The sequence below is a fragment of the Eptesicus fuscus genome, chromosome 5 (genome assembly GCF_027574615.1).
Source record: "Eptesicus fuscus isolate TK198812 chromosome 5, DD_ASM_mEF_20220401, whole genome shotgun sequence".
Classification (NCBI taxonomy): domain Eukaryota; kingdom Metazoa; phylum Chordata; class Mammalia; order Chiroptera; family Vespertilionidae; genus Eptesicus; species Eptesicus fuscus.
The window spans coordinates 31,883,634-31,910,683 of NC_072477.1; the positions used below are offsets into that span (position 1 = coordinate 31,883,634).

The 27,050-nt window shown below is 41.3% G+C and overlaps 1 protein-coding gene across 1 annotated transcript in view; it reads right to left on the reverse strand.

The window, feature by feature from the left end:
- The window catches only part of SYT16 (synaptotagmin 16), a 78,032-nt gene that overhangs the window by 4,709 nt on the left and 46,273 nt on the right, over positions 1 to 27,050 (reverse strand). The window contains exons 2-5 of the mRNA XM_054715480.1: positions 26,232 to 26,444; positions 20,723 to 20,979; positions 14,531 to 14,971; positions 11,172 to 11,361 (exon numbers count right to left, since the gene is read on the reverse strand). Of these exons, the coding sequence (XP_054571455.1) occupies positions 11,172 to 11,361; positions 14,531 to 14,971; positions 20,723 to 20,979; positions 26,232 to 26,444 (1,101 nt within the window). The remainder of the gene's footprint in view (positions 1 to 11,171; positions 11,362 to 14,530; positions 14,972 to 20,722; positions 20,980 to 26,231; positions 26,445 to 27,050) is intronic.

Below are 27,050 nucleotides of genomic sequence, written 5' to 3' on the forward strand. Positions count from 1 at the left end.
TCAGCATAAATGTTTTAAATTTTATGGCATCAAATTTATCGATGTCATTTTTAGTTGATGATTTTTAAACAAAATTCTACCCAAACTCAATAGTCTCCTGTATTTTCTTCTATAAGTCTTAAAAATTTGTTTTTCACATTTGATCTTTTTTAGATATAACTGACATATAACATTGTTAGTTTCAGGTGTAAAACATAATAATTTGACATATGTATATATAGTGAAACTAGAGGCCCGGTGCATGAATTCATGCACAGGTGGGGTCCCTCGGCCTAGCCAGTGATCAGGGCCGATCAGGGGGCATGACGGGGGGGCAGCTAGCCACGGGGAGGGACCTAAGGAGATTGGCCGGCCAGGGTGAGGGACCATGGGAGGTTGGCTGGCCAGCCCCCTGCCCCAATTGGGGCCAATAGGGGGACTTGTCAGGTGGGGGCAGGGACTGTGGGAGGTTGGCTGACCACAGGAGGTTGGCTGTGGGAGTGCACTGACCACCAGGGGGCATTTCCCGCATTGAGTGTCTGCCCCTTGGTGGTCAGTATGCATCATAGCAACTGGTCAACCGGTTGTTCGGTCATTCAGTCATTTGGTCACTTAGGCCTTTATATATATAGACTAGAGGCCCGGTGCACAAAATGTGTGCACTCGGGGGGGGGGGTGTCCCTCAGCCCGGCCTGTGTCCTCTTGCAGTCTGAGAGCCCTCGGGGGATGTCTGACTGATGGCTTGGGCCTGGTCGCTGCAGGGAGCAGGCCTAAGCCACCAGTCAGACATCCTTAGTGCTGCCATGGAGGCGGGAGAGGCTCCTGCCACTGCTGCTGCACTTGCCAGCCATGAGCCCAGCTTCTGGCTGAGCAGCACTCCCCCTGTGGGAGCGCACTGACCATAAGGGGGCAGATCCTGCATTGAACGTCTGCCCCCTGGTGGTCAGTGTGCATCATAGTGACTGGTCCTTCCACCATTTGGTCGATTTGCATATTAGCCTTTAATTATATAGGATGATTACCCATGGATAACTTTAGTTATCCATGATCACATATAGTTACAAATTCTTTCTCTTGTGATGAGAACTTTTAAGATCTGCTCACTTAGCATCTTTCAAACATACAATACAGTATGTTAACTATAGTTACTATGCTGTACATTATATCCCCAGGACTTATTTATCTTATAACTGAGAGTTTGTACCTTTTGACCATTTATCCCTCATATCTCCCACCTCTGGAAACCACCAATCTGTTCTCTGTATCTATCTTTAAAATAAAAGATACCACATGTAAGTGAAATCATACCCTATTTGTTTTCCTCTGACTTACCACATTTAATTTTTAATCCACTGAAATTGATCTTTGTGTGTGGTGTGAATAGAGGTCTAATTATTTTTCCATATTGGAAGCATTATTCATTAAACAGTACATTATCTCCCTGCTGGTTTGTAATATGTCTGTCAGATATCAAGTTTCTAAGTTTGAGTGTCTTTCCCTAAGTTTGATAATATTTATTATCATCATTTCATAATACGTCTTGATATCTGCTAAAAAGAATCCCCCTATCATCTTTTTAAAAACCAACTTATTCTAAGTTTTAGTTTGGTTTAACTGGCTCTTGCATATTTAGTTTCCTTTTGTGTGTTTAGAAAGTTTTATAATTTTTCCATAATTTTCATACTCATTTTATTGTTATCATATATATATATATATACATATATATATGTATGTATGTATATGTATATATAGCTTAGATATTTTGTTGCTGATGTAAATAGTGATGTTTAAAAACACTACTTTCTAATTGTTCCTGATATATTAGAAAACAATTGATTTTGTATAAGAAACACCTTAGTTTAAATTTGTAGATTTTCTTGTATTTTTATGTAGATAACCAGCTATTTTTTCTTATTGTATTGCATTGCCTTCAGCCTCCAGCCTAAGGTTGAATAAGAGATGCTAGTGGGAGCCTTATTTTGTCCTGACTTTGAAGGGATTTCAGGATTAAGAATGATAGTGAGCCTGTCTCTGGTGGTGCTCAGTGGTTAGAGCATCAGCCCACACACTGAAGGGTTCTGGGTTTGATTCCTGGTCAAGGGCATGTACCTGGGTGGCAGATTTGATCCCCAGCCCTGGTCAGGGTGAGTGTGGGAGGCAACCAGTCGCTCTTTATCTATCTATCTCTCCCCTTCCCTCCCTCTTTTCCACTCTTTCTGAAAAGCAATGGAAAAAATATCCTTGAGTGAGGATTAACAATACACACACACACACACACACACACACACACACACAAAAGAGAAAGATGCAAATTGACCATACCTTCACAACACCCACCAGCCAATCAGGAGTGAGTATGCAAATTAAACCAGCAAAGATGGCAGGTTAATTTGTATACACAGGCAGGCATTTCACACCACCCCAGCCACTCCAGGCCTCTGGGCAGCATAGGAAGGCAGAAAGGCGGCTCCGGGCTGTGCCAGCAGCCAGGGTAAGGAAGCATTCTGCACGAATCTTTGTGCTTCAGGTGTCTAGTGTGTGTGTGTGTGTGTGTGTGTGTGTGTGTGTGTGTGTGTGTGTGTATATATATATCCCCAATATATATATATACACACACACAATATGAATAATTATAAAGGCAGTGTTTATTAAAATACAGTTCATTTTCAAAATTGAGCTATCAGCTGTTGAAGTGTGTATACATTGTTTGGGGGTACCCTATATTTTCTTAAAATGCCCACTATTGAGGATAAGCAAGTTCCCTTCTGTACCTTATATTAGTTGTTGATATGCAATACCATTTCCACCTTTCTAAGCTCTTTCCTGTACCAAAAGGGGGTAAAGCCATAAAAACTACATTTGCCTAAATCTCTGGCCTGTGAGATCCCAGCTAAACTACACTAATGAAAGCTACATTTATGAGACTGGAAAGGGGAGCCGTAACTGTAGACGCAGGTGCAGGCACATGTGCAGCATTAGAAGCCTGCAAAGCAAGGATTTGCCCACGTGTTCAAACATCCTTGTGAGAATCACCCCTTTTGTGTGCTCACAGCTCAGACCAGATAGGCTTCTTTCCTGTGATACCTGAACTTCTGGACTTCCTGAAGAGAGCCCTGCTGACATTTAAACCCTGTGATAAACAACTTCCAACTCAAAATACCTAGAGCATTTTCCTGACAAAATCAGACTGATGTAGTAATCATTAATCTGAACTGGAATGTGACCATAAAAAAAAAAGAGGAAAAAAAAAAAGAATGAACACTGGCCTAGAAGTTGGTGCCAGGTGATGATGAAACTAATATCAGAGGCTAGAACAGCGGAGATCCATAATCCATGTTACATGATGATAAAAACCACCATCTGCTAGAACTCGGAGGAAGAGCATATGCCTAATGAGCTTGCTGCTCTAGGAGACAGATTGAAAAACAGAATGTTAAAAGTGAGTATTCAGTGCCACTGGCTTCACTGGGAGGTGCAGGGAGGTGAGAGGTAAGCCTGGGAAAGAATTGACTGGTATGCAAGGGGAAGGGAAAGGAAAAAGAGAGCATGCAGGAATTCAGACCCTTTTGTGGTTGGAAAGGCTGATTGCTCCTAGAACTCCAAAGAGTGAGGAATGAACAATGATTGGCGATTTAGGTCAAATACCACATTAAGATGTAGGCTTCTCACCAGATTAGAGTTGACTGTACCATGTGGCTGAGTTCTGAATAGCAGAATATGAGAAGAGATGCTCAGTCGTGGCTATCTTCAACCACTCCCACCAAGCAAGAAGTCTCCATGCTGCCTCCTCCCCTTTCATGGAAATGATGGAGCTCACATGTGAATGTCATACTATCTCCTGATTACAGAGCCTGCACTCATCACAGATTGGAGGAGAGTCACCTGACTCACTTTGGAAAGTGATGCAAGAGAGAAATTAACCTTTGCTGCGTAAGCCACTGAGACTGTAGGATATATTTGTTGCTGCATCACTGCCGAGTCTACACTAATACACTTTTTATTATTCATCTGCTAAGAGTAATTATCTTCTCAATAATGGATACTGAACTTTATCAAAACCTTCAATTTCACCTATTGAGAAAACCATAATGTTTTCTCATAAATCAGTTAATATGGTGAACTACACCAGCAGATTTTCCTAATGTTAAATTTTCCTTGCATTCCTGAGACAAGTCCAATGTGTTGGTTATTAGTTTGTTTGTTTTTTCTCTCCCATTAGGATGCTGAGTGGGCCCAACATAAACTGCAGTGTATGTGAGAGGTTGGGGAGAGAAGGGACAGGAAGATATTGAGAAGAGAAATATTAATCTAATGTTATATCTATTTTTTACATAGCAGTCCCTTTACATTTGTTATGACCACTGATATATTTTGATTGGTGATTGATTTCTATTGTGTTGGTTTGTGCTTTCTATCTATTCTGAATTTTCTATGCTTTTAAATATCTTTTTCTGCTTTCTGTTGTATTAACTGAAGTTTTTTATTCTGATTTATTCCCTCTCTTGGTTTGAAAGTTGGATTAAAATTTTAACATGTACACTTCATTTAATGTCTCAAATTAATCAATATCTCTTAAACAACATTAGGACCTTAGAATTCTTTGATTTCCCTCTCCTCTTCCCATACTTCATGTTATTTCTGCCTAGAATTTTATTTCCACTTCATGGTTGTACTCCCAATATTGGTCATTTTTCCTACTATTGCTGTTTTTATTATGCAGTCTACATATGCTTATATTTATCTACATGTTTACCATTTTTTGTTCATTACTCTTCCTTACACATCACTTCTTCCATGTTCAATTTCCCTCTTCCCGAAATACATCAGTTGGTAGTTCTTTCAGTGATAAAACCTTTCAAACTTTGTGGGAAATATCTTATTTTTCCTTTACTTGAACAGAATTCTAAGTTGAGAATGTTTTTCTCTCAGGACTAGAATGATATTCTCCCCATGTCTTCTGGCTTCTATCATTGCTGTGGAGAGGTCTGTCCTCCGTCTTACTGTTATTCTTCTGGAGGTAACTGAGTTTTTTATTGTTATTTTTTCCTTTCTATATTGTTATTTTTTCTTTTTGTAAACAGCGTTATTGAGATAGAATTTATATGCCATGGGAACTATATTTCCTCTCCTGTTGCTTTTCAGATTTTCTAAGTTTGATATGGTGGTGAGAATTAAATGAGTTGATGTAAGTAAAGGAAGACCACTTATGTTCTCAATAAGTTAGTGCCACGTGGAAATCCTCCTATGAATTGGTCCTATCTGAGCACAAAGTGGCCAGTAGGAAATACTCACTGTATTTCACTGAAACCTGGACTGGAATTTTTAAAGAAGGTGGGTGCCCCACACCTTCGTTTAGTCCTTGTCTCCAGACACTTCAGTCACAGAGTGCACCCCCTGCCTCCCTCCTTCACACTAAAATGAGGCAGCCTGATTTGCCTTTTGTTTTTCTTTCCTCCAGTCTCCGCTATTGTGAGTGCCTAACAAGGTTAATATGCTGCTGCTGTAAGTATTATCATTTGGGAGGTAATTATCACGCAGAGCCAATCCTGCACACGCTGAGAGGCTTGGGAACTTGTTTTAACTGGCAGGGCGGCTTCATGACAGTGTTTGACAAGGACCATTACTTGTGTGTATACACACACGTACACATTGGAGACAGAGGCATGGCAAAGAGGGAGCTGGAGAGAGAGAACCTGCGACAGAATAACTAACTTTTTTTTTTTTAACATAGCACTTGTATCAGTAACATTAGCTTGTTGACCTCATTTAATAGGGAAGAAAATGAAATTCGGGGAGGTTAAATCAAATGTCGAGGCCATGCAGTAATTGTGCGGCAGGCGCAGGAAAAGGACAGAACAGAGCTGCTAAACGGTTGGAGAATTGCCTTCCCATGAAGCCAAATTCAACAGATAATCAGATGTTTCTAATTCTCAAAGGTGACTTTTTCAAAAGCATTTGCAAATGCACATCAGGATTTTAGATGTCTCCCAGACGCTATAAGCTGCTTTTCACCTGGACCACCCACCGCCTACAGGGGTGGAGACTATCCCTTGCCATCAGATTCGTAGACTATCCTGCACCATCCTAACAGCAATCATGACAACAATATTTGGAATACTGACCACATGTACTAAATGAGATGTTACCTTGAAAGGGGCTGGAATGATTCCTTGGCACATTGTTATGGGATGAAGGTTAAGATTAGTTCATGTTGCTACCTCATTTATATATTGTTTCTGAATTGGATCTATGAGCTAGTTTCATTAATTTTCAAATAGCCTCTTTTATCTTCCCTAGCATACCTTTGATTTGAAAAAACAACACAGCAATTTATACTTTATAACATGAGCACTTTCACCAAAAAGATAGTAGATAGATAGATAGATAGATAGATTTTATATCTATATCTAAGTCTACATTGTCTATATATCATCTATCTATCTACCTACCTACCTATCTACATATCTGTCTACCTACCTACCAGATGAATAGAGAAAAGGTTAAACTTGGAAATGCAGATATGCCCAATCACACACTTTTCGTTGGGATGAATTTGGTTTATAGAGGTTCAGCTGCTTGGTACTCTATCTATCCCATTCAAGGATGAGTCAGGGAAATAGGGTTCAACCTTGAGATGTCACCATAATTAAAAAACACATACATAATACCCCTATCTAGGACTAAGGCTCTTGTTTTATTTTTACCCTGCGGACCCAGCTGAACTATCCCAGATCATTTTTTCTGCCCAACATTTTATAACTAAAATTGTACCTAGATTCTTCAATTGTGATTTTTTTGCTCCATTTGCACTATGGACTAAATGTATACATCCTCCCAAAATTCATATGTTAAATCCCTAATCCTCAGTGAAGCCATTTGAAGGGCTGGTGGTATTTGGGGCCTTTGGAAAGTGATTAGGTCATGAGCTATGCTGGCTCTCATGAATGGGATTAATGCCCTTATATGAAGAGACATGAGAGAGATGGTTTTTTCTTTCTCTTGCTGTGTGAGGACATGACAAGGAAGTGTCTGCCTACCAGGAACACTGGCATCTTGATCTTGGAGTCCCCAGCCTCCACAACCAGGAGAAATAAATTTCTATAGGTTAAGCCACCCAGTCTATGGTATTTTTGCTATAGCCGTCTGAACTAAGACAGTTTGCTTTCTTATATATCTATCCATCTATCTAAACATCAATCCATTTTAGCTGTAGCCATCATTACTCTTCACCCTAAACATTTTGGCATGCATTTCATTAACTAGAGTTCAATATTTTATGGTTCTTTTCTATATTAAGTTAAAATTCACATACAGTGAAATGTACAAATCCTAGTACCATTCAGTAAGTTTTTAAATTAAATTTATTGGGGTGACATTGGTTAGTAGGATCATGTAGGTTTCCAGTGCATTTCTATGATACATGTTCTATATATTGCATTGTGTGTCCAACACCCAAATAAGTTTTGACAAATGCAAACATCCATTTAACATAAACTTCTATTAAAATATAAAACATGTCCATCACCCCAGAATATTTCCTCCTGTTCCTGTCTAGTCCATCCTGCCACCAATACTAATCCTAAAGCAACCACTCTTCTACTTTCTAAATTCACTATAGATGAGTTTTGCCTATTTTAGAACTTCATATAAATGGAATGTTTGGGGGATTCCTCCATGCTGTTAAATACCTCAGTTAATTTCATTCCTTTGTATTGCTGAATAGTATTCCACAATACAAATATATCTTAATTTGTTGATTCATTCATGAGGACATGAAGACATTTTGTAGTTTTTGAAATTATGAATAAAGCTGCTAGGAACATTCTTGTGCAGATCTTTTTTTAAACTTATGGTTAAATGCTTAAGATGGATTTTCAGTGCATTTGACTTGTATAAGAAACTGACAGGAATTTTCTCAAAGTGGTTGTTTCATTTTCCACTCCCACCAAGAATGTATTCTCCACACTTGGTGGAATTGGTCTTTTTAGTTTTAGCCATTCTGGGGGTGGCGGGGGGTGGAGACTTACATCTCTAAGTATGCTTCCACCAGCTCCTGCTCATCAGAGTAAAACCTACCCCTCACTGAGCCTTCTCCCCAAGGATTTAACTCAAAAGTTTGGGGATTGGTCTTACATTTATTCTAAGACCCTAATAGAGGAAAGGAATGTCATCTATTATTTGTCCAACTCTTCTATCTTGCTTAAGAAGATAAGTTTAAAATATCAGAACAGTCATCTGACAGAATCAAGCTCTGAATTCAAAGTTATCTTCTGTTTCATGATATATTTTGAGACAAAAAAATTCTCACATCTAAATCCCAGCCTTTGTTTCCAGAAAGATTTAGAATCCTCAATAATCTAGACAAGGAAAGCTCCCAATACTCAGGCTCAGCAACTCTCCCTTCAGATTCCATAAGATGATTCTTCACATTATCATAGTCCCGCTGTAAGACAGGTTTGATATCCCCTCTTTACAGACTAGATAACTGCACCAATGCCAAGAGTCCCAAGCACAAGATTTGTGACCCTTGCACATACATGTTCCGACGTGCGTCTCTCCCCTGGAAGGCACCTCCTTCATGGTAGACTCTTTCATGGGGCTTTTTGGTCCCACATCCTGCCCTCCCATCACCTCCACCTTGGAGACCAGTGCACTTGCCAAGGTCTCTCCACCACCCCCGCTCCCAGGCCCACTCATTTCCCCACTTGCATCCTCTCTCCTCCTGTTTCTTCCAACTCTGCTCAATTACCTCATGAAACACATGTTCCCTCATCCTTTCTCTCCCTTGTCCTCTTCCATATGGGAACTAAAAATGTATTCTAAGCTTGCCTGACGACTGCCAAAGTAGTGCTAGCGGTGTAATGAAGTGAGACATAATGAAGAACCAATGCCGTCAACAACTAAAGCCCTTGAAAGTGCCAAGAGGTCCCTTTCACAAAGGAACCTTCTACTTTCTCAACTCCTCCTAATTATGCTGGATTTTCCTTAAGGACCAGCACTCTACATAAACAAAAAACTTTTGTCTTCCCTTTTGGGTTTCTCTTTTAATTACTAGCATCGCAGCAACATTGTCTTCCATTACTTTGGTTGCAAAGACACAGCATGTCAATTACATTTTAAGTTAACTTGCAACGCTATGTCTAAGAAAAATCATGTTGTAAATGCCAAACTGACTTAAACTTCTGGAATCAAATCAATTTCTAAATTAGAACTTGCATTTTTTTTTCCTATTTTGTTGTAAACATTTGTTGTAAGAATTTCCCTTTGGCGTATTTTCTTTCATATAGAAATGTATGAAAATATAATAATAGCATCCTCAACATCACAGCTTTATATGCAATAGCCCTACCAAGAAAGTATATATTATGACCTCATTTTACAGATGAGGAAACTGAGATTCAGAAAACTTTAGCATCTCACAACTAGAAAGTGGCAGAGCCTGAACTTACATATTAGTTTTTGGCCTCCAGCTGATGTTTTCATAGCCACCATGCTGTCCTCCCCCATCTCCTATATTTCCTGGTACCACCCAGCATACAAAATAAAGTTTCCCAGCATCCACTGGAAAGAGCCATCACCATCACCATGTGATCCACCTCCCCCTAATTCTCTGCAGCACCACCAAGTTCTTCCCCCAAAATTGTTCAGATCTCACCAAACCCCAGAAGAACAGAAAAAAGAGACCAGCAAAAGCTCTGAAGATAAAGTATTAAATTCAGATCTCTCATCAACCCAAAGTTATTTTAAAAAGCAAAGCTGTATCTAACAAAGCATACCTGTGCAAACAGTACCTAATATATATTTTAAATAGCTCTCACATGGTTCTGAGTGTCAACACAGACTATGGTTTTTGCAGCTGTCTATTCTGTTATACAGAATGTGGGGCTTTCCTTACAAACTTGCTCTAATAGCTTTAATACAGATTGGCTAACAAAATACCATTTAATGAAGATTTCATTGGATGCAACACAGTTAAAGGCTAAAAAGAATAAGAGTCCCCCCCATCCAAATAAAGAGTAAGAGCCCAGATTTGGTTGGTATAACCAACCTTCTTCTACCAGCTATGCTGGCTCTTCATCGATGCTGACATGAGGCCAGAGTTTATTGCCCCTCATAGCCTATCATGTAGTTATTGATTTCATCCTTATATCAGGAAGACTTTGTTGCTGATGGTGACAGGCTCACTTGCCCTCCACTCTAACCCCTTCTAATTTACCTTCTTACACTTGAAAGGCTGGAAATTCAACAACATTTTTCAGACTCTCTTGCAGCTAGCATTCTGGATACAAACTCAGATCCTTTGAATAGGTGAACTTACATGAGATCCACAAGGCAGAACAGAGGCAAAAACCATCTTCCTGTCCCCCTTTAAGCTGGTTTTTTTTTTTTTTTTCGGACAAGCAAGATCATTAAAGGTAAACTCATTTTTAGCAGCATCATTCCAGTGCTCAATCTCTAACTTCTTGTGCTTTGAAATGTAGTTGGCAGGAGCTGCTTTCTTATTCTGATTTCCTGAACCCTGGACTGCAGCTATTGGAGTAAGTCTTGAGCCCTTTTTTTCCAGTGGTGATCTTAGAAGTGGTGAGTCAGGCCTGTGTTGCCCCAGATCTTCCTCCTCCATCAACACCATAACCACTAACATTTCTAGTATGCTCACTATGTGTTAGGCACTGTGCTAACACTATATAAATCACTTTATTTGCACCCCAAAAGAACCCCACAAGGAAGATACCATTAATATATTTTTTCTCTGGATGAGTATACCTAGATTAAGAAAAGACAAGTGAACTGCACAGATCAGAGCAAAGCTAGTAGGTAAGCAAGTAGACCTGCCTCTTTGGGGGTATTTGAGGGCCTTGAATCTGTAGGAAAATATCCTGTTTATCCAGCCATGGAAATTTAATTGCCCATACATATTATAATGCTGAAAAGACACCATTCTTTTCTCTTAAACAATATATACATAGAGGTCAGCCTATTTCATGTCAAGATGTGTCTAGGTATCAAAGTAGCCTCCAATCTAATTAAATAGAAAGACAATTAAAAAACACAGAGGTCTTACTCTGTAAAAACTCTCTAAGCTATACCAAGATCACTTTTATTGTAAAAGTTAAAGACTTAAGATGAAAGCACACACAGCCTTGTACTTGCTCCTGGAAGGAACAGAGCTGGGGGAATAGACATGCACTTACCAGGCGCTCTGTTCACAGCGAGGTTTCGGAAATGGCTGCCTTTGATCATTTCCACAGATAATCGCCCCGTTGTGGCATTGTAGGACAGCCCCACCAACAGCTCTGGTGCCCCTCCATGAGACAGCGACTGCGTGGATGAAGCACTATCACTGTGAGAAACGGCAGATGGGCTGAGCTGAGACTCTCCACTCTGGAGGGGAAGAAAAACAAAGAATCCATTGGTGCACGCTGCACTTCTCTCTCTTACAGAAAGCCAATATTATGTTTGGTGAAATTGTGGCCCAGTCTCAATGGCTGCCAAAGATGACGAAGGAAGGGCGCACTCCGTGGGAATGATAATGGGCCTGGGGAGCCGGCCGGGGATGAGATCCCCTGCATTATTAACTGACATCTTTGTTTCAAGAGCTGTCTCCATCCAATATTTCCTCTCCAAAGACAAAACGAACCAAGATGTTATTACTAGTGTAAATCAAACTCTCTAAGATACACAGCGAGCTAATAATACATTTAATATAGACCAAAATTCCCTCCTGTGTGATTTGTGCTCAAGTGCTTCTATGGAACCCATCCGCTCCGTTCTCTGCAGATTTGTGATGAATGGGGCAATTCAAAAGGCATCTTTGTCTTCGCTGGGAAAAGAAATGACCACTGGATGTCTACCACCGCATAGGACATTTGGTCCCTAGTTCTGCTTCTAAGATTGTCAGGAATACGCCTGATGCTCTGTTTTCCTCCTAAGAACTAAATGCCATTGAAAATGAGCACTTTTACAACTTTTTGATAAGGAAGCTGACACATGGACTGAGGTCTCAGAGGCCTGGCAGGCAATAGGTGAGCCCAGGGCAAAGCCCCTGCCTTCTGTTTAGTCACGTGCATGCTTCTCCAAAGCACCCACTTTTAAGCACCAGACACTTCAAGAAGGGGGGAGGGAAAATGATCAGCAAGTTGATTCTCATTCAGGAAGGGGGAGTAGGAATCAGCTCTGCAGGGGAAACCAGCCAGCCTCCCGGGGCCACCAGTTCCTCCACCAGAAATATGTACATGGGACTTTGCTCAAACCTTTCTTCTCCACATCTAATATCATTTCCTAAAACTTCTTATCAGAAACGCCAATGAATAAATGCATTAAAAGTAATTAAGTATTCTTTACATCTGTAGGAAGATATCCTGTTTATCCAGCCATCTAGAGTCCCTGCTTTCATGGAACACAATTTGTAAACTAGAGGGCCAGGTGGTTTTGACAAGCACCTTAGATAAGAACCTACTGGATGATGATAACCCAACAATGGAATATTTGTTTAGTTTTGGGTGAGGATCCCCCCTCCCCTGTGTTTCTATAGAAGCATCTACTGTGGGCTGCATAGCTTGCCTCTCCCAGCAAATTCCCAATCCTTATAAACCTCTCAGGCCACAGTGCATATAATCATGTTTAACAAATAACTGGAGAATGGAAAACTCTTGACCTCGGAGTTCTTTCATACTGACTCATGTTCCCCACTCAACTGTGCTCCCAGAGCACAGCACAGGGCCTGCCACAGGTAACGGGGGTGTGATCATACCTAACCCTGAGCTCTATAGTGCCAGCAAGGACACCTGACCTCCGTGGCTTCTGTTGTTCATGATTTCAGATATGCTTTACTCAGAGCTTAAGAAAAAATAGGGGTTTGAGCAGAGATGCGACGTGATCTGGCTTATGCTTTAAAAGGCTCATTCTGAGCCATGTTGGGCATAGTCTGAGGGGCAGAGACAGAGCAGGGAGAACGTAGGAGGCCATTTCTTCCAGCAGAGAGTCGGGTTCTGATTGTATTTTGAAGACAGGGCCAATAGGATTTCAGGTGGAAAGGAGAGAAGTCACAAATGACTTGTAAGTTTTTTGATCTGAGCAACTAAAAGGATGAAATTGCCTTCAGCCAAGATTGGAAGACTATAGGTGAAATAGAATTAGGGAGGCAAAAATCAGGATGTCGAGTCTGGAGATATTAATTTTGAGACATCTACTAAAAAATATAAATGGCTGGATCTCCCATGGCTACACTCTAACCTTTCTGACTCCTTTCCTCTTCCTCAGACATGATGAGTGCCTTCCCACCCCAACACCTGCATGTGCCATTCTCTCTGTCTGACATCCTTGTCCTCCACATGTCACCAGCTTTTCCCTTGATTTCTTGAGTTCTGTATTTTATCACCACCTCAAAGAAACTTTCTCTGACTCTTTTGAACAAACAGCAGCCTCTGTCAATGTCTTTCCTTCCTGCTTTGGTTTACCTACTGTGGCCCTCCTCTGCCAGATTGTAAGCTCCTGGAGGATGGAGTCATCGCCTGTTTTGTCCTTTCCTGAATCCCCTTCACAGCCCCCGACACAGAACAGGCTCTCAGTAAACATCTTTGAATGAATGACTGAGTGGCCCAAGAGAGCTACCTGATCTTCTTACATGTTCTTTTAAAAGGTAATAGTCACACTACACATTACCGATGGCAATAGTGACATGCCCATCTTGCAGACATACAAGCTGCACTTTCTTTCCTCAAAACCCCAGGGGAGACAGAGGATGGGGCACATGGAGGAGTTTGGTCATATAAAAGGAAGGTTTTCAAAGTGGCTAGAATTTTAGGCTACTGTTTGCAGCCTACTCAGTCACATGTGTCAGGGACCTCACCTTGAGAGTCCCATCTCTGAGTGCATCACAATGTAGACAGGCAGTCCTCAGGTTACGTCGGAGATCCGTTCCTACGGCGCGACATAACGCAATTTTCGTAAGTCGGAACCCACCTACATAAGCACCTACGTCACTCACATGGAGCACATTCACAGCAGTAATAAAGTGAAACAGTAAAAAAAAATTTTTAAAGAAAGATAACAATTCCTGACCTTTACTTGTGGTAAATAAATCATAAAAAAAAAAAAACATAAAGCACGTATGTATATACATACGTCAACATGACGGAACTTTTTTTTATATAAATACTGTAAATGGGAGATGGCAATGTAACCATGAAACATAAGTCGAGTTCGATGTAACCTGAGGACTGCCTGTATTGTGGCAAGAGCAGGACTATGGGTGGTAGGACCATTTATTAGCTAACTAGAAGGCCTAGCCACCTCTCCTGGTTTTCCCATGCCCAACACACACTGTGCTCTTATTTCCTAAAATGGACATCTACCAGATTATAGGGAAGATGGGCATGAAAAACCCAGGGAAGCATAAAGTGCAAATCGTGGCTTATAAGGATGAGAAGAAACAACTGGAAAATTAAATTAAAGTGTTGGATTTCACAGGCCGAATGTACTAAATCAAGGGCTGACCATTCCACATCCTTGAACACACCACGTCACTGGCAGCACCATTTCACCTACTCACACTGATGTTACTTCTTGGCTCCAGAACCAGAGTCACTTTCATTTCCTCTTCTGGGTGCAGGTGGCTGAGATAGAACAGTTTCTCCCCCATCATTCTCTCACGGGTCATCTTGCGGGCAGCGTACAGGCGGAAGCGGACGGCACAGCCAGCCACATCTCTGGGCTCCAGCTTGGCGAAGGTGACCTTCTCCTTGAAGACAGGGTTGGGCCCTCTCTGAATGCCCGTCCTGCCCCTCTGTTTCTTATTGGGCAGCAGGACTACGTGAACTTGCCAGGAGTTGATGCCACTTCGGTCCTTATCCGGGAGGCCCTGTGCTCTCACAATGGTCACTGTGAGTTTCTGGCTGGCAGCTCTATATTCAAAGATGACATCCAGATCCCCACACTTTGAGATGGGCTCTGGGACCCCTGATGGCAGCTGAAAATCAGCCCCATCCTGCTCCTGTTGTAGACAAAGGAAAAGATTAGGAATGAAAATGATCATATCCACTGCATTTCGGTGAGACGATGCCCCTCTGCTCCTTCAGAGCCCTGCACTTTTTAACTGTGAGCTCAGATCCCTCTATATTAAAAAGGTCTATTTATTGGTCTATCTCTCTATTAGATAGATTGTGAATTTTTTGGAGGGCACAGTGCCTGGCACACAGGGAGGCTTCATGAATGCTTTTGGAACAAACGAGCAAAGCTTTTATGTTTTGCAATATCTTTCTCTCAAAAAGCATAACTGATCACTATCAATGAAACCAACTGAGACGCAAAATCTAAAACGAGGAAGCTATGCAGCTGCTGAGGGGATAACTTTACCTTGAGTCCCAGGAGAAATAGTTGAGCCTGGACCTGTGCTCTATGGGCCAAGACCTCCTTAAGACAAGAATCCTAATAAAATGTGGGTCATAGACAGGTGATCTCTCAGTAGATATTCAATCTCCATGGGAGAAAAGCTTAGGGCAGAGCTTCTCAAATTCATGTGTGGACTTGAATCATCCGGAGATTCTTACTCATTAGGACTGGGGTGGGGCCTGAGATTCTACATTTTTCAGAAGATGAGGAGGATATCACAGTTGTACTTGAAGCACATTTTGAGTAGCAAAAGTCTAGGGTGGCATCCCCAGCAGCCATTTAGTGAGCAGCAACATTGGACTTGGAGACAGAACACCTAGGCTGAATGTATACACAGGTGTCAAGCAGAAATCATCATTCTACCACTGACTAGCTTTTTGATCCTGGCCAAATAGACTATCCTTTCTGTATTCTTGTTAGAAAAAAAAAAAGAGAGAGAGAGCATTAAGATGCCTACTTGATAGAGTGCTGTTGTGAGGTTTTAACAGATGTGAAAAAATACCCAGCTCAGAACAGACTCCATAAATATCTATTCCCATTAGTAGACTGGTGCTACCTATTTTCAAACAGGCTCCCCTCATTATGAAATATCACCTTTAGACAGCAATTCACCTGTAGCCAGTCAGATCTGATGACCTCACTGAGAAAACTGAGCTGAGCTGCATTTACTGTAATGAGTCACCCTCCAACAGACTATAAATCATGTCAACCTAATTTGATTTTTCCCTCCGAAGGCATGACTGTTGCCCATAACTAAACTTTGGTCTGATTTCTTATTGTAAATCAGAATCAGTCCTTATTTATGTAATGGAACACTAGACTTTTCTAATTCAAAGACCTCTTTATTTAATACACACACACACACACACACACACACACATACACACACACACACACTGGAACAATGCACATGCAGCAACATAACTTTCCAACAGAGTTCAAGTAAAAGTGCACAGTTCTCTGGAATGAGACAGCCTTAGGAATCCCAGGTCTACCTCCTGCTACCTCCATGACATTGGGCAAGTTATTTAATCTCTTCCACTTCCTGTTTTTCTCAACATTAACATGAAGAGGATACCTACTTTATAGGGTTGTTGTGAAAATTAAAGGACTTGACATATAGGAGACATCTATTAAATGTCCTCTCTCTTAAGATTCACATTAGTCTACCAGGAAAATTTAAGCTTCTTACAAAATAAGGGTAGCTTCTTCTATCTTTTCCTCTGAGCATGCATGCATTCATGTGTGAGTGTTTCTATTCAGAGGTTCTTGGTTTCAAGTCATAAAAGTGGTTGCTATAGAGACTTTTGAATACAACTGACTAGTGTAGATATAATATTAGCAGCAAGTCTCCAAGGAGTGAGGCCAACTCAAAACTCAAGTCACAGACTTCTGTTAAAATTCCCATCTATTTTAGTCTACTCTTGATCATCTCTATATTGCTTGTCAGAACATAAGTAATAATAACCCAGCCAGCATGGCTCAGTGGTTGAGCATTGAGCTATGAACCAGGAGGTCACGGTTCGATTCCCAGTCAGGGCACATGCCTGGGTTGTGGGGTTGATCTCCAGTAGGGGGAGTGCAGGAGGCAGCCAATCAATGATTCTCTCTCATCATTGATGTTCTCTCTCTCTCTCTCTCTCTCTCTCTCTCTCTCTCTCTCTCTCTCCTCTCCCTTCCTCTCTAAAATCAATAAAAATATATATTTTTTAAAATATATTTTTTAAAAATAAGAAATAATATATAACATATACTAAGCCCTCCCTTATGCCAGGTACCATACTAAACCCTTTATAGACTGCAAAAGCCTGCTTTTATGCACTTCAGACTTTCTTGGCCTCACCTCTTATTCCATCTTCCCCTACAGGCCCAGCCTGTCTAGGCTCTAAGTGGCTTCATCCCGGAGAAACTCAATAAAGCCTTACCTCCTGCCATGCCACATAGCTCTCAGCTCCCACCACATGCTCTCTGCTGATGTCAAGGCTTAGAAAGTCCCAGAATCCTGCTTGGCACTCATGAACAAAAAGTCCAGAGTGTGGGGGGACTTCATGCCTCACACACTAAACTTTTCTCCCCTTAGAAAGATGTCCTGAGATTAGTTTGTACAGCTTCACAGAGGACAGTCCCACAGGATCAAGCCATGAGTCACACTTAGTGGTGCCAACTTGATTATACTCATAATGACACTCCGTTCTTCCCTGCCTCACTCCCGTGTCCCTCACTGTTCCCTGGGATTGCACGTCCTGTGCTTTTCGGGAAGTACAGCTAAGAAACATTATCTTTTAAAATATTCACTTTAACCTAATGAGGTATGTATTTTAATATCTTCCTTTTTATAGGGGAGAAAACCAATGCATAGAAAGGCTAAGTAATTCACTCCATGCCCCCAACATCATAAGCCCAGCCAGGACTATCCAGAATTTACCCGTATTAATGCTTAAAATCCCAAACCTTATGTTGAACCATGCTGTCTCCCTTCTTCCCAAAACCTTTGGCCATAGCAATTTATGTGTATAGTAAGTGTGTGAGATGCAGAGGGAATAAGATTGGAGAAGAGAGTTGAAAACACACACTACTTGGAATTTCACATCCTTTTAGGCTCCTGCTCTTAATATTAGTTAACAGTTCCCAGTTCTGCCATCAACTTCAATGCCAAAGTAAAAATATCCTAGTTAATGACTGTCTCTCCACTTATCCCTCAGGCTGTCTATTCAGATAAATGCTCGCTGTACCTGCGGGTTTGTGGTAAAGACCTGGGAGGGGAGATGGGTCTGAAATAACTGAGTAAGACAGCTCCAGGCAGAGACCAGGCTGTGGATGGGGACATTCAAGTTGCAGCCCATGAAAGCGTGGCCCCTTCCTTAGTTGGTCTGAAATGAAGATTTGTGAAGGCAGGTACTTTCAGAGCAATTAATCATTTCAACACATATTACCTATCACCAGGCAACTAAAGGCGCTCCTCATGTGGGTACGGTTAATATCACTAATCCATCTGACCTTCCTGCAAGGTAAAAATCTCTTCATTTTTATCCCCATTTGGCAGATTTTAATTAACTTCTCAAGGCCAACCAGTTAATCAGTGGGAACAGATGAAAAGTGGGACACCCGCCTTCCTGTGTGCTCAGCATCGCCAGCCACCTTCCCATCGTCCTCCCCACCAAGCCTTGGGTGTGCAGGGAAAAGTCTTCCCAGCCGGGAAGCACAGCGCATGGAAATCCATCAGACTAACAGGGAGTCACACTGCATGACCTGTTTCCTTCTGAGTTCAAATAAAATTGGATTCCTTTAGCTCTAATAGCCTGGGTTTTTCTTTAAGATGGGAATACTTGTGCCACATTGTCAAAAACCCATGTAGGTTTAAAGATTTTTCTATCAAATTGAAAGCCTTTTTTGTCTTAGTAAAATAGTATTGATGTCATCTGTGGGGCCCAGAGTAAACAGACCCACGATATGTTCCCGATGCCAGATACAGGGGGGAAGACAGGGCTCTTAATACAGCTAAGAGGCAAATAAATCAATTCTTAAAAGGCGAGCTAAGCCTGCCAAGCAGGCAGTTACAGGAACTGTCTCCGAGCTGCATTTGAGGTTCTACTGTAAGAGCACAAATTACAGTTTTTGTCTCAAAATAGATAGGAGGTTGAATGGAGCACACAGAGATGTCTGGGTATTTTGGGAGTCTGAGAACATTTAGTGCCCTCAACACCAAGTCTTCTATTAAAGCTCCGTGAGGCAGGCAAATGGGCGATTACCTGGAGAAGCAATTCCAGGCTAATGGCATAGTGATCAAGGGGACAGAGTATCACTAGTCAGGTAAACAGTGCTGTTGTTTTTGTGGTGCGGGAGCCAAATAGAATGTTATTGTGTGGGATTTAGTATGACTCTTGGCAGTAAACTGACAAGAAAGTATACTTGTTTTACAAAATGTATAAGGTTAATAGCTTTGGGTGTCTCTAATATGAAGGGCTGCTTTTAACAAGTTGCACATACATATCTGAGTTACCATCTCCTGTCCTTAGCAGAAACACCAACACAGGGGCGTGCACACTCATGTGCATATCTCCTTATGCTCTCTCTGCACGCCCCAGTGTGTCAGGATTTGGAACATGATTTCCTGTAATTTTTTTCCCCTTTTCCTTGGTGAGCATTTGGTGTTTATGACAGTCCAGGCCCTAATAAGAGATTTATCCTGTTTATTTTCTCAATCAGACTGATGCTAACAAAACCCATTCATCCTTCTCCTTCCTCTATCCCCACAAATTACATAGAAGTTTTATATATTTATATATGACTTATTTCATCAAAATTAATTTCAGTGAAGGTATTAGACACCACAATTTAGTATCTCTTAATGTTATAGAATCATTATAGGAGGGATCTAGCTAATAAGGAATAACCATAAATGCCTGCAAGATAAAACAATATTTGCAAAATCCTTATCACAGTGCTTGGCACATAGTAATTGCTCAATAAATGGTAGTTTCTAGCCTCATCACCTCCAGTCCAACCTTTGGTTGGTTAGGTGTATTCTGGAGTAAGTTTTTTTTTTAATATATTTTTATTGATTTCAGAGAGGAAGGGAGAGGGAGAGATAGAAACATCAATGATGAGAGAAAATCATTGATCGGCTGTCCCCTGCATTCCCCCCACTGGGGACCGAGCCTGCAACCCAGGCATGTGCCCTTGACCGGAATCGAACCTGGGACCCTTCAGTCTACAGGCCGATGCTCTATCCAAAGAGCCAAACCAGCCAGGGCTGGAGTAAGTTTTAATTGAAAAATAAATTTAGAAGAGGCATCTTTTATCATAGGTTTACTTCAGAAAGCAAAGTCAATGGCCAGATTAATGCCATCTCTTAGACCTTCAATTCAATGAAAAGCTAACAAATATATTTCAAGATTGTTATCATAATATCTTGTATAATTTCATTTGGAGGGCCACTGTATTTTAATTTTGAAATAATTCTCATATTCAAATAATCATTAGTCAAGATTTGGAGTAAATAAAAATAGACTCCAATTAATTGAAACCATAAAAAAAAAGTCTCTGTAAAGAACTAAAATCTCCTTTATGTAAAAAAGAAGCCTAGTTGTTTCTGGGCCCATTGTGCCACCATTCTTGTTTCTTTTTTTCCATTTTGATAGAAATTTATATGATTCTTTTATTGGTCCACATAGGTGTCAGATCTTGGTCAACTGAACAAAAGTTTGTTTAAATAAAGGCTCTTTAGGTCTTTAAGACAATGCTTTCTTTTTGGAGAAATTTTTTTCTTGGGGGTTGGGGAGGGGAGGAGAGCAAGAACTAGACAGAGCACAAAACACTGAAGCAAGAAAAGAATGGAAAACAAGTCACTTGCCTCTGGACTCCACACGGAGGAGCTGTCAGTGGCATAGGAGTCTTCAAGTCCCCGGTTATTAAAAGCGGCTTCCATCTCCAAGCTGCCCTCTGTGGACTGGCGACTGAGCCTGCGGACCACACTGGTCTCTTGGGGAGATGCACCATGGTGCCTTGTATCCCCCACCTCACATAGGGACTGTGCATGGGCAGAGGTGGGCTCATCTTCACCATAAGACAAATTCTCAGAATAATGTAGTTGCCTTGCTCCATCCAAATCTAAATTTGCAACAAGGAAACTATTTCAAATATATTATTATTTTATACATTTTATCTAGAGAAACTGAGCACTAGCAACTACACCAATCAAAACCTCAAAAACAAAACCCACAAAATAACACCTGCAGAAACATAATTTCATTCATACAATGGATAAACTTGGTCCATATAATCAAAAAGACCATTGGTTCATTATGTGGGGTAAAGGTTAAATACTTTCTAATCAGATGAGTGTAAAAGATGTGTATTAGAAATCTATTGGGAGACTAAATTAAACACATTAGCATTTTGTTGGAGCCAATGACCCCAAGACTTTGGGGTGGATCTAGAAAGCAAGAACATCTATCTACTATGGAGACCACATGGTCTCCTGACTCTACCATTCTTTCTTTTCTCTTCCACGTTCAACACATTACCCTCTGCTCAAAAGGCTTCAGTGGTTTTCTCAAATAGGAAGTTCTTTACTTGATCCATGCAAAGAACACTGGACTTGGATTCAGATATTCTGGATTTAAGAACTTGAATAATTTGAGCTGCCTGAACCTTTGTTTCCTTATCTATAAAATGATGATAGAAGTCATCAGAGAGACACATCAAATAATATCTGCCTGGTAGCCGCAAAGCGTTCCATAAATATTAGTCTTGCTTACTTGTCTGGCCCACCCTGGCCTCATCTAAGCCAGCAAACCTCATTTTCTACTACCTCCCAACCTCACTGGCTCCTGAAAATGCTAGTTGGGTATTTCGGTTCACAGAGGTGCTCAAGCCCTCACTCTTGTCCTTTCCTCCTGCCCATCTGAAGCCTCAAAAACTCAATCTTTCTTGATGCCTTCAAACTCGGTGTTTTTCTCAGACCTACTTTTCTTCCTCCTGTCCTCTTCTCTCCTCTCTCTCTCCACCCCCCCCCTCAGTTCTTCCTTACTCTGTTCATCCCCTGCCTCTCCTTTAATGTCTAGGTTACCCTCATATTGGAAGGAAAAACTGACAGTTTCTTCCTAAGCTGTTGCCTTCACCCAGACTTGCCTCCTACATCCAAAAGGTACCCAAGGATGTCTTATCTCTTTGGCCTTCAGGCTACCCCAGCAGCCCCCATTCCAGGATGAGAGCTATAGACAGAATAAGTCCGTGGTCGGCAAACTGCGGCTCGCGAGCCACATGCGGCTCTTTGGCCCCTTGAGTGTGGCTCTTCCACAAAATACCACGGCCTGGGCGAGTCTATTTTGAAGAAGTGTCGTCAGAAGAAGTTTAAGTTTAAAAAATTTGGCTCTCAAAAGAAATTTCAATCGTTGTACTGTTGATATTTGGCTCTGTTGATTAATGAGTTTGCCGACCACTGGAATAAGTGAGTGGATGACAAAGTATATATAAATTCAGCTCTTGTGTATACACGGTATGACATCAATTTTTTCCACTGTAAGTCAAAGTTTCAGCTAGAACATACACTCCTTGAAAACACAAAGCCACATACATCTACTGCATCTACCAGTGGACTTCACTAAACCCTCAGATAACTTCAAAGGCTGGGCAGGTACCAAATACTTGAAGCAGCCAAGTGTGTAGCAATATGGAGTGCTGGTGACAGTGGTTTACTAGATTCACTTATATTAAACATGCAAACTTAAAACTATAGTGTTATCTTTACAGACCATAGGAAAACATTGTCAGGCAGGCTTGGTCCTCAGTGCACAACTTTGGATTTTTCAAAACCCTGGCAAGCCATTGATAAGTTCCACTATCTGCCTTCCTATTCTTAAAAATTCAGTTCAGCCCCCGTGGGGACACTTTCATAGGACATCATAACATTTTTACATTCGCACTTTCAGTTATTTGGCAAATACACTTCTAAAAAGGCCACAGAAAATGACAAACAAAACAAAGACTATTGCATATGCAAAACCCTACAACATAAAGCAGAATTTTCTTCCAAGGCTCTAATTAGTACATCCATTCCTCATATACATGAACACTAAAATGTCCTATTAAACAGTGGGTCATCCATCAACATGTGTAGCACCCAGCAGGGTTTCAGCACAAAAATCTAACTTTGCCAAGAAATTACTCCCATTAAAATTGTCTCATGACTTCAACTCCTACAGTGATAATACCTAGATCAGCAATAAGAGAGTTTTTGAAAGCTACATCAATCCTTGAAAAGCTTTTCATAACTGAAAAACATAAGAACTATATTAATGTAACAAACCATTTTCTTTGACAGACATTCAAGGATGAATTAGGCAAGCAAAGCTGGGGTGCAAGTCAAGTTGCAAGGAGCAAGAAAGGGAAAGGTGATTCACCGTTATATAAAGCAGTCTTCCCAGACTTTAAATTAAAGGAGATCATGTCACCTTAAACACATATAGAAAAGTAATTGCCTGCTGTCAGAGAAATGTATCCTGGCTTTGTAGAAATTATAGGCCATAATTATGTCACATCAACCATATAAATTTCAGCAGAGGAATTCTTGAATTTATTTAGTCCATATCCCACTTTGATGGAACGTAACCAATTACTTTCTTTTACACTCCCAAACTCCTCTCTCCTACCACCACCCATAGACAAATACATTTGCTTGCCATCTATGATAGTTATTGTTAGGTTTCACTGTGGCTAACATAGTCAATCAAACACTAATTTAGTACCTGTTGCTCTACAGGTACTTTGTAGATGGAATTTAAATCCTTAAGCAGTTGGCTTTAAGTAAAAGAGATTATCTTACATAATCAGTCCATTGAAAGGCCTTAAAAGGAGAACTGAGAGATCCCTGGAGAAGAAATTTCACCTTTGGACTGCTTTGGCTTATACCTGAGAGTTTAAGCCTAGCTTTCTCAACAGCCATTCCTATGCATTTCAGAACTGTATGGTTCTACTGCCCAGCCGGCCCGCCTTTCATGCCTAAAGATCTGACGCACAGCCTCTGATCCAGATCACTTAGCCCAAGCCCTCTTTGACATGAGCAGGAATGTAGTGACAATTAATGCAAAATAACACTAAGTCAGATACATGGGACAAGAGAGAACTTGGCTAGAGTAAGAAGACAGCATTGTCTTGGTTCTAAAATAACCTCACACTCAATCTAGAAGGAAGGATCTCACTTGAGCTGAAACAAGAAACAACCTACTAGTAACTCGTTCGAGGTTCAGATTTTACTTGAATTTGGACCATTAATTTCATCTGTCCAACATTTTGAATATGTTTTTAAAGTAAGAATTGTCTGCAATTAAATTTGATTGTAGATACTCATGTTTAAGGTAGAGTGAAAAAAAAATAACCTAAATAGATAACAGATCAAAAAATCCTCATAGGGTACACACTTAATCTCATCATTATTCTTTATTAGGGAAACAAATTCATGCATATAAAGATGAACAAAAATAAATAACACAGAAAAAAATCATACAATTAAATTTAGCATGCAATTATTTATTCCTATGAAAATCCCTCTGTTTTTCTTCAAAATCTACAGGTAATTCATTCACTGTAGTGGACTTTTTCCTCTCTCCAGTAGAGAAAAATTTACCTTTTCTATCACCACCTGTCAAAAATTTTAGAATCACCAGTGACAACAAAAGTTGTTGCTAATTTCAGGAAGGGGAGAGGTTAGAGTGGTTGTCAGAACTCTCAGAACATCAGCCAATTGAAAAAATCAGAAACTAGACACTTAGACTTCTGGGAAATGGGGCCATTAGCTTTAGAATTAAACAAGCTACTCCTAGGGAATAAACTGCTATTAACTTTCATTAGCGAACATGTGCCCTCTCAGTGGAGAGGGAGGAATGCTGTGATGTAACACGAGAGACAGAGAGAAAAGCAGGAGGGGTTATAAGGACATGATGGAGGGCAGCATTATGCTTTGGTTACATAAGGCATTTATTTCTTGGCTCACCTTGGGCTAAAAAGTATAGCAATACAATATGTTATGTTGCCCATATCAATAAGTAAAATTACATAATGGACAGCAAATTATGATATTCCCGCTGAAAAATAGGGTTCTTTTTGTTCGTTCTCTTTTTTTTTCCCTTTGTTCTTTTTCTCCCAGCCTCGTCCACAAGCCAAGTCAGAAATTTCCTCTCGATCTCCTCTCAATCTTGGTCTTCCCCTTTTCTCTTTCCTTTTACTACCACTATGTGTTGAAAAACCACAGAAGAGCTACAACTATGCACCCCTTGGCTGGATTGGCCACAGGCCAAAAGGAAAGACAGAACAGATTAGAGAAGCCAGGTCGTTTAGACCAGGTCACTGTGGTGCACGGCATGACATGTTCTCTAGCTTTGTACCAAATACACTTCGCAGCCTCTTCCCTTTCCCGGTGTCCTGTGCCTACACTGGGCTCTCGGCACAGGAGAGACAGAGATGCCTGACCTTCGCTGGGGAGAGCACTCAGGTGTATTGCCCTGTTGATTTGCAAGGTTATTTTGCGTAAGTGGAAGACACTTAACAAGGCCTTTCCTCCGTCACAGGCTGTGCTTGCCCTGCCCCCGAGTGTCCTCCCCTCCCTCCTATGGAAGGTAAACTTAGTATAAAGATGCTAGAGGAAGGCATAAGACCTTGCACTTGCCTAGCTGGTCTCGTGTGAAGTGTGTGTATGTGTGTGGTGTGGGGGGGGGAGGCAGGCAGAAACTCTAGGGAATGAGGGAGAGAGTACAGGGCATGTGTGGTTTGAGAAAGGTTATTCAGTATTATTACGATACATGTTTTTATTTGGAAAATAAAGCATACCTATTGTCTTACTAATACAAACTATTAAAAGAAAGGCTTCAAAACTCATCTGAGGTTCCATAACTATGTGGAAAATAGACTCAACATTGCAAATGGTAGCAAAGGCACTGGGTTTCAATGTCAGCGGACAGGTATATAAAGTTTTTGAACTTATCAGAGGGAAACAAGATGTTTTAAAGCTTGATAAATACCATTCTGGTCATTAGTGCTCAACATGCACAAAGCAGTAACTACAGGAAGGAAGGGATCCCACAAATCAGGGGTCCAGGCTTCGGCACTTCTGCTTTCCGTCTCCAGCTCCCTGCAGGATGCCTGCCTCCCCCCCCACCCCGCCACCTCACCACCCCGCCCCGCCCGCCCCAATACCCCTGCAAAGTATGGAGCAGCTCTTTCCCTGTCCCAGCCCCTGGCTCCTGCCCCACTTTCTCTCCCTCTCTTGACTCGCAGAGGCAAGTGCAGAGTTACGTGACTCAAAGATGTTCTTCCAGTTGGCCATGCCTGGTCTAGATAGAGGAAGGGTTGGATGCAAAGAATACCTTCACAGGCAGACACCTGGGTTCTGTCCTCTTCCTTGGTAGAGAGCAAACGGCAGACTTTTGGTTTCTGCTCCAATCTTGTCTGCTTGCTTTTCTCTGACACTCTTGCCCGGAAACTCTGGGACCGGGACACAGAAATCTCAAATTGCTTGATCACCTCCTCGTCAGTGTCAGAAGATGTGCACAGCTCTTCATCATCTCCAAAGCTGTTCACTGGAAGCAAACAAGAGCCATGAGTCTCCTGCAGGGCCCACAAGAAATACAGAGATAGACCATCACAGAGAAACAGAAGAGCATGGGCAATTGGTCTGAACCAGGCAGTCCCAAAATGACAGAAAGCATTTAAAGCATGGTTGGAACACACATTTGAGTTCAAATGAATAAACAGGAAGAGACAGCTCATGGGGGGTAATTAGAAGTGCATGGCGAGAACCCAGGAGAAACCATGGGGACAGCCCTAATCTACACAATGAGCCCTCTTGCTGAGCCGGCAGCCCTGCTGATTTGTTATGGTGCTGACACATTCGTTCTCGTTCTCATAACTGGGAAGAGGACAGTTATCCATGCACGTGCCTCATGTGCAGATCTAGTCACCATGACAGAAAATATGCTCTTTGCTTCATCTCAGCGGTTAAAACCCAGAGCCAACTGAAATTTGCCAAAAGCCTCCTGGTTTTGAAAAGAGATATCCATAGTGTGTGTGTGTGTGTGTGTGTGTGTGTGTGTGTGTGTGTGTGTGTGTTATTCTGTTTCTACTAGAAATGTTCTGATGTCTTTCTCAACACCAACAACCCAACCCAAATACCCTTTGAATTACTT